The following is a 19,436-nucleotide window of genomic DNA, read 5'->3' as shown; positions in this document are numbered from 1 at the left end:
ACCCATATCTTTTGCGAATCGATTGATTATCCTTCCTAATGGATTGGTTTGAAAGAAGACCATTGGAGCCCTTAGTATGGAACCAAGCATAGCATCATGCATCTTTTTAGCTGCATATAGACTGGACATAATCAACCAATATGAATTGATCAATGTCACAGAGACCTGAAAACAAAAAGAAACAAGTATTAGCACAAACATTCTGCTCTATGTATCCTTTTCTTCTCCATTTTGTTTTTCCGATACTTTGGCGCAGAAGAAGCATGGTGTACATTTTTCTTAACTAATCTGCTTTCTAATGTTCAGTTATATATTGTTTTGCGATCATGAGTCGTTAAGATAACGACTCAAACATTTACCAAATGCAGCTCATACCTGTCCAAAAGAAAGAAGCGCATAGACAATATTATAGAATAGGGGTCCATGAGTCTTTTGAGTTCCTGCATCAGTCCACTCACTCAACCAAGTGCTGCTTGAAACCCGAAATACTTGAGTCAAGACGTAACATATAAGGAGCATCATCACTACCCATGCACCTCCAAGTGCATTCTGGTACCTGGAAAAAAATCACTACTCATTAATATGGCCTTTAATTACGAAGCTTAGCAAGGAAACATGACTAGGAGGTGTCAAACAATTTATAGAAAAAAAAGACACCACAGATAAATTGACATATTGCTGAACCAATAAGAATGCGTCATATTTACTGATATTTCCACTTGGATAAACAATAAATAGAAAGAAAAACCGCAGTAACACAAAAAGAAAGAGCAAAATTCCAAAGGCCAACTAACCTCTCCAGGACTTTCCAACTCACAACTCCAGTTTCACGTTCTTCCCGCTTAACAAGCACAGAGTTTCCTTCTTTGGATTTCTTTGTCTCGCTTCCATCCTTCTGCACATTATTAGTGTTTCCATTCTCAACTGGTCTTACAGACGTTTGATCTGCTTCAGCTTCTCCACTTTCTTCTGAATATTCTTCAACCTTCCCAGCATTTTCCATTAACCTTTGGAACAATGGGCCACTATTGCATAATTCTTCATATGTTCCTTCCTCTTTTATAGTTCCCTCATGGACAAGTAGAATTTTATCCACTTGTGATAGGAAGTGGAGCTGGTTTGTAACAAGTACTCTCGTTTTCTGTCCTAGTTCTCTTTTTATGCATTTTTCAAAAACCTATACATAACAGCCAGTTCTAAATATCAGGTGGCAAACAATAAGAATATTCATGCAGATTGGAAACAAACGTTATAGAATTCGAGATTTAAAGATAACAAAGTATTGTTCTATCTGAAAGAGTCTTTGGCTAGTTTACCTGCTGACCAACATGCGCATCAAGGGCACTCAATGGGTCATCTAAGATGCACACATCGGAATTTGAGTAAACGGCCCTAGCCATAGAAACCCTCTGCTTTTGTCCCCCACTGATGTTAACACCTCTTTCTCCAATCTCCGTGAGATCACCACCCTATAAATTAAGAGAAAGAATAGGAAATATACTTAGATACCTGAGAACTAGAAAAGAGAAGTCAATGCTATCAATGGATCTGATGCAATTCTCAATTTGTTTCGATTTACATCGCACCAACAAATGTTAAGTTTCGTTTCACATAAGGAATTTTTGATGCACATGGCAAAATTCTGCACAAAACTTACGGGAAGTAACTCGAGGTCATGTGTCAGTGCTGTCACATCAATCACCCTTTCATATTTTTCTTGGTCAAAAGGAGCCCCAAACAATATATTGTCACGTACCTACGGATGTAAATTACAATCATCAGCTCAAAATCACTTGAGATAAAACACTAGTAAAACCAACAATATATGAACTTACTGTTGCGTTAAAGATCCATGAAACTTGTGGAACATAAGCGACTGATCCTCTAAGAGTAACTGTAGCATCAGATCTTGCAGGAAGTTCCCCTAGCATAGCAGATATTAGGGAGGTTTTTCCTTCTCCGGTACTGCCAACTACCGCAACTAGGCTGCCAAGAGGTATGTCCAAGTTGATGTTTGACAAGGTTGGCCTATCCGCCTGTATATGTATACTTCTAGCTCACTTTTTGTCCTTCAACGACAATATGTAATAACGAAAACTAGAAGACGTAAGAAAATGGGATAAAATAAACAAAGAAGACCTTTGGATCCCAGGAGAAGTATCCATTTCTTATTGAGATAGCTGGCTGTCCAGGTACAATGGGAGGATTCGGTAAGAGAACTCTCTCTTCAGTCGATAGTACCTCCTCCAAACGGTTCAAGGATACATTAGCATTTACCATCTACAAAAGTAAAACTTGGTCAGCATCTGCGAAACAAAATTATGACAATGACTGGTCTAGAAAAAGAGGTAGAGGTTAAATATAAAAGAACAATTAGAAGCAATCATTACTACTGATGCCACACTATTCATACTGGACACGAATACATGGTTCAAAGGAAAATCACCTGAGTTATAATGTTCGGAAGCATAAATAAAGGAAACCGAAGCACAGAGAATAGAGAAAGTGACGTAAACGCTCTTGCAGGTGTCAGATCTCCTCCAAGCAATGAGAACACACCAAATGAAACAACAGTCACGAAGACAGGAATGCTGTTTAGTATGAACATATTGAACTGCAGAACAAATAGAAGACCAAAAATGAGTCAGAAATTAACATGAAAAGAGGAAATCGAAATACATTTAAGGCAATATATGTTATATAGAATGCTGCTACACATGGCCGATACAACTAAAACAATGTTCACTGAACTAGAAAAGTACATAAAATGCCCTCAACACATCTTGATTCTTGTGGATACCATTCTCAAAATGGTCAAAGTCATTTAACTAGACGAGCAGCTTGGATTTGTCTTTATATACAACCATACTGTTACGAGAACGACCAGTATATGACCAAGAAAACTATTGCACACTATGCATACAGTCTATAGAAGCAATTAATATAATACACTGCACTCAAGCCTTACCGCTGACAGGAGTTGTGCTTTTCGGAACCAAGATAATTCATCATCACGTACAGTTTGAACCTTGGACTGAAAACTGTTTTCCCAAGCATAACACCTACGTTATATGGGTTTAGTGAGTTAAAGAATTGCCTCAAACATCCAACTATGCAAAAAAGAAACACCAGGTTCCAGTGTTCTAAAGTATCGTACTTCACTGTATCCATTGCGGCTAAAACCTCATTCATTAGGCCAATTCTCTTGTCAGTACGCTGCAACCCTTCTTTTGTTAACTTCTGTGTTTTGCTTATAATAACAGTCTGGATCAAAAAAACAAGAAAATGAATCATAGTCGTTGATCTGAAAAAGAATTGAAGTGATGAGAGAGAAGCAGAGAAAATTAAGAAACAAATGAGCACTCAAAATCAAAATAAGATCATGAGGAATTATAAAGATATAAGAACCTGAATAGGGAACATCAGAACAAGAAACAATGCACCGATGATCGAGGCAACACCCAATTGTTGGTAGAGGAGAACCAGCGCTACAATTATACGGAATGGCGCTGACCACATGGTATGAAGTGATTGGCAGATTTGCTGTCACAAACAGGAGAAAATTTAGGAATAAGACCAGCTATCAGCTAGGTAAACACTTCGAATTCAAGCCGAAGCTTTGATAAAAGCATTACTCAAAGGTAACTTTTTGACTACATATCAAGCAAAATTAAAGGTTTATTGGCTAACAAAGGAAATTCCAACTCCTACAACCGCATTAAAAGAATCTTATAATTAGCTTTCAGAAACAGTGAATAACTTACAGGAAGAGGATTATCTTGGTAAACTGCATTTGAGACTCATATTTTGAGGTAGATTCACAACTATGCAGTAAAACTTAATACTGAAAAACAGACAAAGCCAAGAAAGGAAAAGGCAACAAAGATATATACCTGCAGCGACTCAGCATCAGTTGTCATTAAGTTTGTTATTTTTCCTGTTTGAAACTTCTTACGGCCCTCATTAGTTAGCCTCAATGACTTCCGGAACACAGCAGCAATCTATTAAGGGAGGAAGTCATCAGCATAAATAAGCAATCTAAAAGCATCTGTTATAGTTTTCAACAAACAAATCAGTACAGGTTTTGAATGAAAACATGAGAAGCATAGCAACAACAGAAGAAACTAAGTAGCAAAGATAATTGATGTGTAACTTCATCTTACCAGTGCAGATCTTAGCCGGTAACCAACACGCATCACATTTTGGAAATATTGAGCTTCACATAGAACCCCCAATACCTGAAATTGTCAAAATCAACATCAAACACTTGCATAGATATATCCTTTGAAGTCCATGCAAGAGATAGAAAAAAAAGGAAGCGGAGAAAATGTAATTTGTTGCAAATTACATACCACTCCAACAAAGATTGAGATTGCATAGATGTAACCTATCCACGCTGGTTCATTAAGTTGCATTGACTGCAAAAAATTTTAAGACCACATTAAGAGAGATCGTCAGAACATAATATCCAAAGGATGATAGGATTGTGAATCTACCAAGAACGTTTAAACACTAATTTTAGCCGGTAGAAATATGAATCCATCTGAGCGATCCATGTGAATGGCCAAATTACATAGCATTGTGTTATATAGGGGGTGTATTGAAACAATGATTTTGGAGGATTTGATGGGATTTAAAAAATTTGGAATTTTGATAGATTTTAGGGGAGTTGTTATGATTTAGGGTAAAATTCTTTCAAATCCCACCTAAAACCATGAGATTTGTATTTCTGTATTTTTAACTAAACAAATCTTCCAAAATCCTCCAGAATCCCTAAAACTTATTAAAATCCAAATCCACAAACTGTTTTGAATAACAGTGGATTTCAAAGTAGATTTTTAAATCATCAGTTGAATAACAGTGGATTTCATGAGACTTTTTAAAATCTATGATTGAATAACATAGGATTTGTAACTTTTACACAAATCACTTAAAATGTCAAGTTCAAACACAATGTGAACTGGGAAAAAAAGAAAAGGGCAAAGGAACAAACCTTTAGGAGCTCATTCAGTAGAAGAGGCCCCACGAATTGTGAACAGTCATTCCCAATCTGTGATACAATTAAGATTAAAAGGTCAAAACACTTGATTAACTAATTACAAAGCACATCATTTAGGAAATATAAGACCTCCGAAGCCATCAATATTATTAAATAGACAAAGAAAAAGACTGTTACTAAATAATGTAAAAAAAAAACACACACACACAAGCAAGAGAAACAAAAGTACCTTCCAGAACCCACCCCACCAAAACCTACAAAATGCAGAAACAGGTTTCCATAAGACAAACAGTTCATAAGGATGATAAATATACTTAAACTCACAGCCATAAGATAAGAGGTTTATCAGTTTCTAGTTGTTCATAATGCATTAACAATTACAACTAAATGCTTCCATTTGAAAATTACATATCATGACAAAGCCCAAACAATCAATTCATATTCCAAAGATACGAGAACACATGACTGCAAAGATGATTCTCTTTACCTTCCCCCAAGGCTGCTATTCAGTGCTCTCAAGAGCCACGGTTTGGGCTTTTGTAGTTCCTTATCCCAGGACATCTGGAAGCTAAAAAAGAGATGAAATTTTATCACGCAACCATGCCAGTCATAGACAGGATTATAACAAATATGATTTATAAAATAAAATAAAAAAACCTCCTCATGAGAGTTTCAGTTTTATCCCAAGTGTCCAGATGCCATACATCCTTCTCCGTGAGAGGCCGTTTCGATCCCAGAGTCATCAACGGATTCAACCATGAAAAGAAGATTCCTATGGGGTAAAAATATATTGGTAAGGTACGTAATAGTCAAAGTTCAACAAATGTTGAAGAATTTACTATACAAAATGTTGCGGCTTAGTCAAAGTGATGATCACTAAGCAAAAACTTCGGTCTCACAGTCACATTCCACTGTTCCTAACTTCATTTCTATAAAGAACGGAAGCAGAAGTTAAAAAGAAACTGAAAATACTATAGACAACTCGCTGTTTAAATGTGAAAACATTTATAATGACCGGTTACAACTATTAGCACTCCATTAGAAATTTCTAGATTCAGGGAAATATTTAAGCTCAGAAGAAATTCCAACTTAGATAGGTAGTAAGTGAAAAGAGATCAGAGATGTTGTGGTGTTCTCACAATAAAATAGAAATGCATATAGATAACTAAATTCAAACGGTGGGAATGAGAAATGTAGAGTGACATACTGTCAAATAAATTTGCATGCCGCTCAGGACATATATTTTCTCCTCCAGGAAGCTCTTCATACTCAGAATCCTCCGAATTTTCAGTCGCCACTGGTGTATAACCAGGGTGGGGATCCAAATTAGGGAAATACACAAACAAGAGAATTCCAAATGCAACCTGGATCCAAAAGCCACCCTCAAGGTCATTATCAAAAGACAGCTGTATCATCTATAGCCTGATTTAGACACAGCAGATGGTACCGAGCAGTTAAGAGAATGCAAAAAGAAAAGAGTCTAAATGTGCAAACCTGAACTGCCACCTCGCTTATGTAAAGATACAGTTTAAAACTGCAAAAAAAAAACAAAACGTGACATTATACACTATAAGTTCATCTTGCAGACCAAATGCAACGACTTTCCATAAACCACATAGATTGCAAACTTTACCAACCTGCTATAGTACTCCTTGACTGAAAGAACAAGATTTAACAACACCATGTCTCCCACAAGAGCGTAAATGACAGCAAATCTGACATACCAACGGAGTTCATGGATATACGTTTTAGTTTCCACAACAGTCATAACCAATGCAGAACCCCAAGCAAAAGCTTCAAGGACCAACATGAACGCCTATCAAAGAAAGCACAAAAAAACAGCATATCTTTTAGACAAAACGTACAGAACAACAACAACAAAAAAAAAAAAAAAAAAAAAAAAAAAAANAAAAAAAGAGCAAAAGAGGTGATTACACGAACCTCATACGTAGGGAAACCAGCTCCATCCAAATCCAAGACAGAGATCCTCATAACCAATCTAAACAAAGGCTCACCAGTACCATAAGCAGCCAAAAGAGCAAGAAAATAGTTATACCATTTAGACCTCAAGCAGAACTTGACAACTTTGTGATCCTTGGAAGTGAGCCATAAGCGATAAAGACACAGAATCAAGAGAACAAGATGAGAGATGCCAAGCACGAAAGAGTCAATAGCACAAGGAGTGTATCCACCAAATGCATAATCCACTGTTTTTGTCCACACACCATTCAGCACCGGCTTACAATACCAATCCAACGGCTCAAACCCCATCTTCTTCTTCCTCAATACACAATTAAAAATCCCTCTGCTTTCAAAGATTATTATCCTCTCAAAACACTACACATCACAAGTAACTAACAATCCTCCAATCTGCAATTTAAAAAAAAAAAAGAATATAGAAATCAATGATTTTGTGGTTATGAACTCAATGAATACAAATGGCGAGAAATAAAGTTGGGAAAAAAAGCTTCACTGGTTATCATATAATAAGTGGAGATAGAAAACTTTAATCCCAAAAAAGGAAGAACAGAGACAAGCACCACGCAAAAGTAAGCAGTTTTAAGCATAGATTCTCATAAAACTCTTGAGAATTAACAAAAACAAAGTCATCAAATAGAAGATGATAACATCCAAGTTTCTATCACCAGAAACTAAAAAAAAAAAAATCTACAAAAAGTCAGATGGCTCCCTCTCTCTCTCTATCCATGAACAGTATTGTATCGTAATCGATTCGTTTTATGATTCACTGTTACAACAGACTTTATCAATCGATAATACGCAAGCGAAATGGAGAAAAACGAAAACATCGAGAGTGCAATCTCGCCGCCGGAGATTTGGAAAAAAAATATCAATCAGGAAAGACGTAAACGGAAGAACCTCATTTTTGGCCGGAGAAAAGGTGACTCTCTCTCTCTCTCTCTCTCTGGCGTAAGCTCTCCTTTGGCAGATTCTGAGAGAAATGAGATTTTACAGAGAAGATGAAAGAAAAAAAAAATGAATGCGTCACTGCTTACACTAACAGAGATCCATCCATATATATTTGGAGATTTTTGCCCGAAAAGTCAAAAAAGCTTCATGAGTAAAACAATCACCACCTTTTTTCTGCTTATTTTTTTTTTAATTTTCTTACACTCATTTAAAATAAAATATATATAGATATATTAATAATGATGATATTACTCCAGATGACTTTATGTATATATATAATGATTTTATCCAATTTTTAGTATATTTTGAAAATGACAAAGTATTAGTACTAATTGTTTTGCCCAAAAAAGAGTACTAATATAGTGAGTAATTATAATTCATTTAATATGAATACCCAATATAAAAAATGTAGATGTTGTAGAGTAACGAGACCAATTGGTTGATGGTCCAAGTGTACAAACAATTTCACTCGACAAATGATAGTATTAGATTTACTTGTTAAGTCATAATCCAAATCCAACGAACAATTTTGACGATTAGTGTGTTTCTTAAATCTTACTTAGCTATCAAATGAAATCAATCATATTCTTATAAGAAACAAATAATGACTGAGAATACTTTTCCTAATCAATAAGGTCATAAAATAATGGCAGCGCATGTAAACAAAGTCGAAAGCACGACTTCTCTCTAGCTTTACAAGTACTACTAGACCAAAAATATTTCAACTCTCTGTCCCAAACACAAGACAATTAAAATAATTGTATTTTTTCCTTTTTCAAAACAAATGATCAGAAAACTAATAGAAATTCTCTTCCGAAATCAAAGTAGATATAGTGCACACGAGCAGATGTACCTTTTATATCAACGTTTCTATAGTGTAGTTGGCCAACAAGAGACGAAATCAACTCGAATGTTTTATCAAATTGTCACTAACCTATCATTTCAGTTATATTAATTACTTAAGTTAATTATTAATATCTTTTCGTAAAGAAGATCGATATGCCATTAAACAACTTAACAGCCCACGAAGTAAATTTTCTTTGAAAACATACGTTACTGTTCTTTTAGATTATATGGCGATTAAAATATAGATATACCAAAAAAATTACAACATAAATAAAATTTCTTAAAAAAACATATATAGACCACTCTAATTTGCAAATTTAACATAATTAGTGCTTAAAAACAAATCGCTGATGAAAATATAAGTTAGTTAGCCATTTCTGTCAGTGTGTAAATGATGTATATATACTATCTTTAACGAAAAGACAATATAATGATAACTCCAACTATGCAATATGCATCATTGGCTCATAACAGTGGTCGGTGGATAAGTAAAAGATCTCCAAAGGTGAATATGCAAATGGTCCACACGGAAGATGATGTCTCGCAATGAATGAGAGAAGGAAAGATCGGAGAACACAAGTGCAACTATCATTTTCATCATTTTTTTTTGTCATTTGAATTTATATTAGAAACTGAACAGATTATATCTGTTCAATACAAAAAGATGAAGACATCAAAATCACCTAAGACTAAGTCCAAACAAGCAAAGCATAAATTAACAAGTTACACACTTCCAGAGCCATAAGCCGGCAATATACACACTTCCGAAAATAAAAATACAAAAACTAACAACCTAGAAACATAGGTCACTAGGGAATAAACAAAAACCAAAACACTAAAACTGCCCAGCTGATCAAGAAAGAAACTCACTAATCCTTCCCATAGAACCTGTAAACGCCGGAGAGTACCAATTAGACCGGAAATGCTATAAACCATTATATCACACCGTCGACAAACCGACAATAATGTGGATTTTGAAATCTAAAAACAAATCATTAAATGAATAAAATGAGATTTTAACAAATATTTTTAAAATCATATAACCAATAACATATAATTTTAATAAGTATTTTCAAATCAATGATTGAATAACACATGTTTTTTGTTTGGATTTCCAAATCCATTAAAATCATACAAACAATAACTAATCTTACTTAGCTATCAAATGATATCATATATATTCTTAAAAGAAACAAACAATGACTGAGTAGACTTTTCCTAATCCATACGATCATAAAATAATGGCAGTGCATGTAACAAAGTTGAAAGTACGACTTCTCTAGCTTACCACTTTACCAGTAGTAGACCAAGATATTTCAACTCTCTGTCCCAAGGTTTCCAAGATATATGGTCACACGAAAATTAAAAGAATTGTCTATTTATTTTTTTTGAATAAAATGTAAAATTTATTCGAAAAAGCGTTTTACATCAGCAGTAATTCAAAATAAGTTTTACATCAAAATTGTTTTTTTTTTTCTTTTTTTCCTTAACAAATCAGAAAACTAATAAAAATTCTCTTCGGAAACAAAGTACACGAGCAGAGAGCTCCTTTTAAATCAATGTTTCTGTAGTATTTAGTTATTCTGGCCAACAAGTGACGAAATCAACTCGAATGTTTTATGAAATTGTCACTAACCTATTCTTTCAATTATATTGGTTACTAAGTGAACTATTTTATTTTTTCGTAAAGAAGATCGACGATGACATTCAACAACTTAACAGCCCATGAAGTAAATTATCTTTGAAAACATACAAATATGTTAGTGTTTCTTAGATTATATATATGGCGATTAAAATAGATATATCAAAAATTTACTACTGAATGAAATAATTTAAAAAAAAAAAAACGCATATGTAGACCACTCTACATATTTTGCAATTTAACATGATTAGTGCTTAAAAACATACCGCTGTTTATAAGTTTAGTTAGTGATTTAACATAATTTTGCTGCTCATTTTGTTTAGAAATTTTGTATTGTATATAAAATTTTAATTGTCAATATATTATCTTCAACTAAAAGGAAAATTACCAAAAGACAATAATAACTCAAATATGCAATATGCATCATTGGCTCATAACAGTTGTCAGTGGATAAAATTAAAGATCTCCAAAGGTGAATACGCAAATGGTCCACACGGAAGATGATGTCTCGCAATGAATGAGAGAAGGAAGGATCATAGAACACAAGTGCAACTATCTTTTTAATCATCTTCGCTTTCTCTTTTTGGCAATTGCCTTTTTCCATTTGAATGCCTCAAACTCACACAATTTTTGTCTTTTTCCCCCTTAAATTTTACTCTCTCCGTTTCATAATATAATATGTTTTCAACTTTTTAAGTAATTTTTAGATTATTTTTCTATTTTTTATTATTTATTTTATACAGTTTTGTTTATGATTTGTTGAACTTTTTAAAAATGATTATTTCTTAATCTGCGTGCTTTCACTCAAAATATCTTATATTTTGAAATAGAGAGAGTATAACACTATTTATTACAAAAAAAAATTTAAAAATAAAATTGTCGGATTCAATTTACTACTTGACTTTATTCTCTGAGTTCAAGTACCAATTTATAAATGCATTGCTTCTCATTTTTTTCAGTTACAAAATATATTACGAGTTGGCCAATAGTTTTTAGGGATTCTTGTTCAGATCTTTTAAAACGCCTCGACGCTAGATCCGACTTTGACTCAACATATGCTTTGTTTGCACATGCACTATACTAACTAAAATCACTGAATAACAAAAAAAAAAGTATGTAATAGTAGTACTCATGATTTACTCATCACACATACGACCTCGACATCGATGATCGATTGCGTACAATAAAGTCTTTTTCCAAATTTATTTATCTATTTGTTTCAAATTATATATCTTTACCGGAAGTATCCAACTAATTCAAGTTTAAGCAGAATATGTATACACTAAAAGGTCAAACTGGTAACTGTAAATTGTATACTTTTTAGTTTCAAGATCCAATACCAAGGTGCCACCACGCGAGCATGTTGTCTTTTGGCAAGTTTCTTATGGAAATTTTGGTTGATTTTATCTACGACATGAGAACTGAGAAGTTTACTACAAATAAAAATGTATGGGCCTAGCCTTAATTATGATTGGGTCGAAGTCGAATTTTAAAGCTACAATATTAATTCGATACAAATAATAAACAAGAAAATGGAAAATAGATGTGAAAACCAAGTCGAATATTTGATGAATGTTAATTGTAATTAATCTGAATATCATACAATAATCATCCAAGTAAATTGGCATTCAAATGTACTCCATTAGAGGCGACCTAGGAATAATATCTTTGTGGCTCACGAAGGATCTTCCAATGTAGACTCCTTTGCCATCGCCTTGATTACAAGTTGACACTTCCCTAACTGCAAGTTCTAGGGATTCATGAGGATATTCACTGATATTCTCAAACAGGAAACGGTTATGTGCTTTGCAGACATACTAAAGTATCTATGAAAAAATGTCCTCGCCTATTCGCAAATTTGTCATTTCCCGAATAAGTTAAAATTACAGAAGAGGAAATGTCTAGAGAAGATAGTCCCTGAATAATGGAAAAGCCAAGTGTGTAACTCGTTAAAGTTAACTATATACAGTATGTTATATACTACATTAGTCACCTAGGCGGCTTATTTAACATAGGATTCTAAAACTATAGCTTCAACAAATCTTTTAAAAGCCAAAATAAACGAAGTAACCTTATAAGTTAACGACTCTTGTAAGTAAAATTATTATTATTAAGTCTGTAATTTTTATAATCTTTGAATATGGAAACAAGTGGAGCGCTAGAGTACTAAAAACTAATGATGGAGGAGACACAAGAAAGCAATAGTAGTATGATACTACTAGTATCGTTTGACTATGTTATAGGGGAACCTCATTTTCCTATTGCCGAAACGACTACTGTAAGTATGTAACAGTAACCATCAATTCGAACTATAACACAATGCAGATTTAATGCCTAACAAAATGAAAACAATTAAGCATAAGAATAGCTCAAAAAACTTTGAAAAACTAAAGTGAACTCTAGTTTTAGGCTTTTGGCGACACTTAACCGAACACATTTATCAACTTTGTTGGAAGATTATCTCCAGACTCCATCATCCGTTATCAGATGACAAACAAATTAAACATGGATCAACAAGCCAAAAAAAAAATCTGAAAACCTTCGTGAAACCCTTTTTCTTCATGATTTGTAAAATGCTAGACCCTCAAAATATTATATGACACTGGATTGCAATGTTTATATCTTGTTGGTGTTCCAAGGAGAGTATTAGACTATATGAAATTCAGCTTTCTCTTTGCAAAATGACACTATGCATCAAATCCTCTGACAAGAAAATTCCTTGAAACAAAAGCTTCAAGATCTAACTAAGACATATACTAGCTAGCTAGGGTTCGAAGAAAAACAAACACATCAATTAAAGAGAATGAAATGCGATCCAAACATTATAAACATAAAGACTTGCAACTCTCATTAGACCTCCCTCCGGTTCATGAGAACATTTGTTATAAAAATCTACAAATTTTACATATTCATCAAATAAAAGAGCTTCAACAAATTTTAGATAGCACCAATGTTTTTGAGGCCGAGCACGACTCCAACGCCGATAACATGACCAACGGTACCACAAGCCAATGTGTCGGCGAGGGTGAACCCGGCCGGGTCACCTGTCTGTAGACCCGAGTCACGTGCCTCCAGCCTAAGTCCAGCTGTCGCCTTTCTATTGGCTGATGGCGCTAGTCCGAACCTCCCGGCGAACAGCATCAGCGTCGTCGATGTTACCATTATCTAATCAAAACATAATTAGTCATTGCTTAAAACTTAACTACTGTCCATTTTATTTTGTTTTATCTCTTTCGTTACCAGATTTGTTGATGAACCAATGAAGTCACACTTGGCACCCAAAGCTCCATTACCCTTGCGTCTCATGGGCTGAACACTTGCCTAGTAGCGTTTAAAACAAAACAAAAACATTTCATATAATTAACCATTTCATATAATATCAGCATCTAAAGATTGAATCAAGAAAAAAATGAAAATTACTAACCAGGCCTTGAACAGGAGCTGCGGAGATTTTAGTGGCTCGAAGACCATTGAACTGTGGCAATGTAGTCATCATAGTGCTCGTCATACTCTTAAGTTGAATCTCAAACTCTTTTTATTTTCTTGTGCACTCAGATTTTTGTATTTCTTGTTTTTTCGCAGTTTTGTTCTTCTTACAGTCTTTAAAATGATTTAGGCAGGAATCATCGTGTGGCCTTGGCGATCACAGAAATGGATTCTGTTTAGGTTACTTCTTGCTGACTCGTCGACTGTCTATTGGCGGATTTTAACTCTGGATAAGGGTGTCTCATCGTCTTCTTTCAGAAAGATCCTTTCTTATATGGGCTTCACATGCAGGCCCATTTATTACTTAATTAAATCTAAGCACATATACTTGAACTTTGCATTACCTTGTGGGACTTCAACTTCAAGTGGACCGTGGTCTCAAGTCTCAACAACTGAACAACACATGAGTGGTGGCAATGGGAAAGAGACTAGTGTCTACTGTAGGGTTTAGTGGTATTTTTATAATTGTTTCAAGAGAAGAAGGGTAAGACTGAGAATAGGAAGGATGTCTTATCGTTGATGTGCGGACGAACTTGCCTTGAAGGACACTTTCGAGTTTGGTCAATTCATTACCCTATTGTTTGTGAATTAAGTTTTTTCAAACCAATCATCGTACATGAACTATTTTGTTTTGGTCAAATCCATACCTTCTAACATTAATATAACTTAGAAATTCTTATCTACAACTATCATCAACCTTAATAAGCCACTTGAAGTCCACAAGATTTTCATACAGAATCATCAACTTATCCACAATATTATTTTAAGATAGTATAACTATAAACTAGCATAATCATGATTAATCTTTCGAAAAGATGATTATGCTAGTTTTAACTTATAGTAAGCCAATAGTAACATTTTTATAAACTAGCATAATCCTTTTTAAAAAATATTAATTTCTCACCGAATTTTAAATTGATCAACTATGTTAAACCAGTTGGTCGGAAATGGACGTCAATTTACATGCATTTATTTATACAATGAGATATGTTTGTTTCTTTATTTTCATCTAGTCAGCCAGGAACATTTTTTATTTTATTTTTTTGAACAAAGTAAGCCAATAACATTTTTTTGTTGGATTTTATTGGATTTTCTGTAACGTATCCAGTAGCAAGCCAACAGCAATAATTCTAAATCATAAATAAGTGGACCCGTTTATTAGAAGGAAAATGAAGTTATATAACCTAACACAAAAGCCGACACAGTAGACTCTTCTAAGAGTTGATTTGTCCTTAACACATAATCATTAATCAACTCCATAATTCTATGTAAATATAGCAGCCGCAGTTGTTTAAGTCCTTAAGCTGCCAAAGAATAAATTGTAGAAAACTAACATCATGGCGTATTTTTTTTACTTTGACCAACTAAATCATTTTTGAGAAAATGAAATGTGTTTTGACTTAATTAAACCGTTCTAAGAGAGGAAATTTAGAAAATTATATCATCGACCTAGAGCTTTTGGATCTGGTCAGTTTACCTGAACCGGGGATCTGATTCTATTAGCAACCAACCACTTTGCTTACTTGCCCGCTAAACCGAAGATATTATACCGGGTCAAACATTTATTCTTCGTCTAATCTGAGTATCTTCCTAGAAGTAACATATATGCGCGTGTGAGTTTATATGTTTCTTCATTTATATAACACATAGAGATCATTTGTAAAGCACATCGAACACACATCAATTCTTTTATCATCATCTTCATCATAACCTGAAATATATACTCATATAAATGGAGAACGCATTGGTCAAAACACCATTGAGAAAGCTAAGGAGAAGAAGAACAAAACGGGTCTGGAGATTGAAGTTGAAGCTGAAATTGGCATGGAAGTCTATCAAGATCCGGGTCAAGTCACATCTCCCAGGTTTCTTGGTTACCAAGAAACACCTCTTGCACATTAAATCACGAAAGGAAGAACAAGATTTGTCTCAAGTGGCCCGGAGGATCTGCAAAATCTCCAACGACTCGACCAAATCGCTAGCGTTTTTACTTCAGCTTCCTAAATACTCAGCCGCGGATTTCTTAGACCGCGGAGATTTGATGACTCCGGCTGCGTCTCCAAGGGAGAACATATCCAAAATGTGGCGTGAGCTTCACGGTAGCAACAATTGGGAGAATCTTCTCAATCCTCTGCATCCATGGCTTAGGAGAGAAGTAACCAAATATGGAGAATTTGTTGAATCCGTCTACGATTCACTCGATTTCGATCCTTTATCCGAGTTCTGCGGAAGCTCTAGATTCAACAGGAACAAACTCTTCGAAGAGCTTGGTTTGACCAAACATGGTTACAAGGTAACCAAATTCATCTACGCGATGTCTCATGTCGATGTTCCTCAGTGGTTCTTAAGCTCATCTATGGGAGAGACATGGAGCAAAGATTCGAACTGGATGGGGTTTTTAGCTGTGAGTGGAGACAGAGAGTCGTTAAGGATCGGTCGGAGAGATATTGTTGTGGCGTGGCGTGGAACTGTGACTCCCACGGAATGGTTCATGGATCTTAGAACAAGTAAAGAGCCGTTCGATTGCAAGGAAGAACATGGCAAGAACGTGGTCAAGGTCCAAAGTGGGTTTTTTAGTATCTATAACTCCAAAAGCGAACTCACACGATACAATAAAGAGAGCGCATCTGAGCAGACGATGGAGGAAGTGAAGCGGCTAGTGAAGTTTTTTAAGGATAGAGGCGAAGAAGTGAGCCTAACCGTGACCGGTCATAGCCTTGGAGGCGCCCTGGCGCTTATGAATGCTTATGAAGCGGCTAGAGATGTTCCGGGTTTATCTGGTAACGTTTCTGTGTTCTCGTTTGGTGCGCCAAGAGTAGGTAACTTGGCATTCAAGGAAAGGCTAAACAGTTTAGGTGTCAAGGTGTTACGTGTGGTGAACAAGCAAGACATTGTCCCTAAGCTTCCTGGTATCGTGTTCAACAAAGTACTAAACAAAATTAACCCGATAACTTCAAGGCTCAATTGGGTCTACAGGCACGTCGGAACACAGCTTAAGCTCGATGTATTCAGTTCGCCTTACGTAAAACGCGATTCGGACTTAGCGAGGTCTCATAATCTCGAGGTTTATCTCCATGTTTTGGATGGCTTCCACAGCAAGAAATCAGGGTTTAGGGTTAACGCGAGGAGAGACGTTGCTTCAGTGAACAAGAGCACAGATATGTTGTTGGATCATCTAAGAATACCTGAGTGTTGGTACCAAGTGGCACATAAGGGTTTGATCCTCAACAAACAGACCGGCAGGTGGGTGAAGCCCGTCCGTGCGTCAGAAGATATCCCCTCTCCGTTATCGACCGGCCCAAAACCGATTCATAGCTTATGAGAAATAAATCAGTTTGCATTCCATTTATTTGTTTAATTCTTGAATCGTTTTGTCTTTGTGAGTTTTGGTTAGAACATTTCTACTCCATCAACATAGATCAAACTGTGACAATAATGTATATATGTTTGAAGCTATATTAAATACAATTTGCAACAGAACGTGTCAGTGAGACAGATTAAACCTTAGTTACAGTCTTACTCTAAACCAACAAAACAATCTAACAACAACGACAATATTTTACGGATTCAACCATGGGAATGATCTTTAACACTCTCTCTTGAATTCAAAAGTCAAATTTTTTTCAAAAACTTTCAACCATGATATGAAGATCACATATCTCAATATAAAAATACGTTTGAAGAAGTGGGCGCCTATTTTGGTAAATTTCCGGAAAAAGAAATGCTAAATTGCTTTAAGAATTGTCTGTCTTATACTGATGTGATGAACCAACCAGATTCGATCTTTATCTTTTTTATAAAAATATCAATAGCAGTAGAAGAATCATGATCATGATGATGAAAATCAAGTTGATGTTTAAAAGTAGCTTACAAAGTTACATGTTACAACAACCCAAGAACACATACAAAGAAGAATCCTAAGCAAACCCTAAAATTCACACACACAACAACAATAAAGAGCTTCTAGAAAAAACCAACAACAAATCAAATCTATGAGATAATTTGGGGTTGCCTCTTCAAATTTTTTAAGCGGCTGATATTGCATTGAAGTCTTGATAACGAGACATTGCGCCTTTGAACTCGTGTTCGTCTGGTTTGTGAGTGCTCAAGCTATGAGGAATGTATGCTCTGAAAATCTCCTCCAGGTCTGGACTCTGCTTCAGCTCACGGCAAGCCACCTCAAGAGCTGTGTGTTCGAACCCTCCGTAAAACTTCTGGCGGCACACGTAACCGAAGATGAGAGAGATGATGATCAGAGGGATCACGAGGGCCGTGTAGAAGAATGTCTTGGCTCCTAAGTAACCAAACATAACTACTTGGAATAGAAACAAAGCTGCTAGTATGCGCTGGTGAATATGCGGCCACATTCTTCCATAGCTCTCATATGATGGGACGTACACTTTCAACGCCTGTCATACATAAGCCCAAATAAAATCGTTTAAGATCACATTTTTAAACCCTAAGTTTTTATGGGTATAGTAATTAAGGAGAGAGTCTGACCTGATTCCTAAGGACGAGCCAGCCTAAACCGAAGTAGGTGACGCCGAATACGAGGATAAGAGGAGCAATAACGGAATAGCAGAACGTGATTGTGAGGATGAGCAAGTCTCCTGGAACCCTAGTCGCATAGCTCAAGTCTCCCGGGTACCAAGCTTCTTTCACCTCTGCTTCAGTTTTGCAGAGAAACTTCTTTTTCAAATGGAAGATTATCAAAGGTATGATCCGAGACAGCTCAAGGCCATAACCGATAAAGAACCTGAAAACAACATAAGATTTAAAGAACAAACGAACAATATATATGCTATGTGACTCAAGAGGATCAAAAACTCACTTGAGAGCNATAGCAGAACGTGATTGTGAGGATGAGCAAGTCTCCTGGAACCCTAGTCGCATAGCTCAAGTCTCCCGGGTACCAAGCTTCTTTCACCTCTGCTTCAGTTTTGCAGAGAAACTTCTTTTTCAAATGGAAGATTATCAAAGGTATGATCCGAGACAGCTCAAGGCCATAACCGATAAAGAACCTGAAAACAACATAAGAGTTAGAGAACAAACGAACAATGTATATACTGTTTAAGTTAAAAGGAGCAAAAAAAAAAAATCTCACTTGAGAGCAACATAGGTCAAGAAGAAAGTCGCACTCTTAGGGAGGCTAGTAGCCAAAAGGTTAATGACCATGTCGAGTTTGGGATTTTTCGCGATATCCTTCACTGTGTTAAACAAAGTACCAGCAAGGGTAACTCCGATGAAGACATTAAAGACCGAGAAGTAAAAGTACTTCCCCGAAGCAGCCCTAATGGCATGGCTCTGCGAAGGAATCCCCTCAGCTTTGGAAAGAAACAAGAGAAGCTTAGGCAACATCGCCAAGAAAACGAGGAGAGCAATCTGAGGAAGGAAAGACTCCAAAACAGTTCTTACGGAGGTTAACTCCACAATTGGCTTTATGAATGGAATAATCTTCTGAAGATTCTTAAGAGTGGTGATAGCAGAGACGAACGCAATTGGGATCATGTAAAACAGAATGGTGACTGCAACAAA

General features: G+C 35.6%; 4 protein-coding genes across 7 annotated transcripts in view; 1 reads left to right on the top strand and 3 right to left on the bottom strand.

Annotated features, from left to right (window-relative positions):
* The window catches only part of LOC104777065 (ABC transporter C family member 1-like), an 11,846-nt gene extending 3,829 nt beyond the window's left edge, over positions 1-8,017 (bottom strand). The window contains exons 1-23 of one of the 4 annotated variants that reach the window (XM_019243738.1): positions 7,877-8,017; positions 6,941-7,369; positions 6,637-6,815; positions 6,494-6,533; positions 6,207-6,363; positions 5,657-5,771; positions 5,487-5,567; positions 5,229-5,253; positions 4,994-5,050; positions 4,353-4,418; positions 4,164-4,238; positions 3,894-4,001; positions 3,409-3,543; positions 3,158-3,264; positions 2,969-3,062; positions 2,447-2,614; positions 2,140-2,280; positions 1,836-2,036; positions 1,658-1,756; positions 1,317-1,469; positions 795-1,177; positions 376-556; positions 1-165 (exon numbers count right to left, since the gene is read on the bottom strand). In XM_019243738.1, the coding sequence (XP_019099283.1) occupies positions 1-165; positions 376-556; positions 795-1,177; positions 1,317-1,469; positions 1,658-1,756; positions 1,836-2,036; positions 2,140-2,280; positions 2,447-2,614; positions 2,969-3,062; positions 3,158-3,264; positions 3,409-3,543; positions 3,894-4,001; positions 4,164-4,238; positions 4,353-4,418; positions 4,994-5,050; positions 5,229-5,253; positions 5,487-5,567; positions 5,657-5,771; positions 6,207-6,363; positions 6,494-6,533; positions 6,637-6,815; positions 6,941-7,270 (3,060 nt within the window). In that variant the 5' untranslated portion in view covers positions 7,271-7,369; positions 7,877-8,017. Of the gene's footprint in view, positions 166-375; positions 557-794; positions 1,178-1,316; positions 1,470-1,657; positions 1,757-1,835; positions 2,037-2,139; positions 2,281-2,446; positions 2,615-2,968; positions 3,063-3,157; positions 3,265-3,408; positions 3,544-3,893; positions 4,002-4,163; positions 4,239-4,352; positions 4,419-4,993; positions 5,051-5,228; positions 5,254-5,486; positions 5,568-5,656; positions 5,772-6,206; positions 6,364-6,493; positions 6,534-6,636; positions 6,816-6,940; positions 7,448-7,472; positions 7,840-7,876 lie in introns of those variants that run through there. The other 3 variants (XM_010501268.2, XM_010501269.2, XM_019243737.1) reach the window with 3 other exon arrangements.
* On the bottom strand, positions 13,186-14,058 carry LOC104777064 (photosystem I reaction center subunit psaK, chloroplastic-like). Its single transcript, XM_010501267.1, has 3 exons — positions 13,840-14,058; positions 13,656-13,736; positions 13,186-13,580 (listed from the first exon to the last, which is right to left on the bottom strand). The coding sequence occupies exons 1-3, from the start codon at positions 13,921-13,923 to the stop codon at positions 13,353-13,355; spliced, it is 393 nt and encodes a 130-aa protein (XP_010499569.1). The 5' UTR covers positions 13,924-14,058; the 3' UTR covers positions 13,186-13,352.
* Positions 15,544-17,378, top strand: LOC104777063 (phospholipase A1-Igamma1, chloroplastic-like). The gene has a single exon (XM_010501266.1). It carries the CDS (start codon positions 15,634-15,636, stop codon positions 17,221-17,223), a length of 1,590 nt encoding a protein of 529 aa, XP_010499568.1. The 5' UTR covers positions 15,544-15,633; the 3' UTR covers positions 17,224-17,378.
* LOC104777062 (CSC1-like protein ERD4) overlaps positions 17,728-19,436 on the bottom strand; it is a gene marked incomplete in the record, with an annotated part of 4,981 nt that continues 3,272 nt past the window's right edge. Inside the window, 3 exon segments of the mRNA XM_010501265.2 lie at positions 17,728-18,310; positions 18,402-18,657; positions 19,006-19,436. Of these exon segments, the coding sequence (XP_010499567.1) occupies positions 17,927-18,310; positions 18,402-18,657; positions 19,006-19,436 (1,071 nt within the window).

This window comes from Camelina sativa, chromosome 3 (assembly GCF_000633955.1).
Source record: "Camelina sativa cultivar DH55 chromosome 3, Cs, whole genome shotgun sequence".
Taxonomy (NCBI): Eukaryota; Viridiplantae; Streptophyta; class Magnoliopsida; order Brassicales; family Brassicaceae; genus Camelina; species Camelina sativa.
Note: the sequence above shows the minus strand (reverse complement) of the source record. Positions and strands in the feature narration are given on the sequence as shown.

Coding starts and splice junctions, on each gene's coding strand:
- LOC104777064 (XM_010501267.1), bottom strand. CDS start 13,923: ATGACGAGCACTATGATGACTACATTGCCACAGTTCAATGGTCTTCGA. Junction 13,737..13,839: donor CAGCTCCTGTTCAAGGCCTG/GTTAGTAATTTT, acceptor AAACGCTACTAG/GCAAGTGTTCAGCCCATGAG. Junction 13,581..13,655: donor TTGGTTCATCAACAAATCTG/GTAACGAAAGAG, acceptor TGTTTTGATTAG/ATAATGGTAACATCGACGAC.
- LOC104777063 (XM_010501266.1), top strand. CDS start 15,634: ATGGAGAACGCATTGGTCAAAACACCATTGAGAAAGCTAAGGAGAAGA.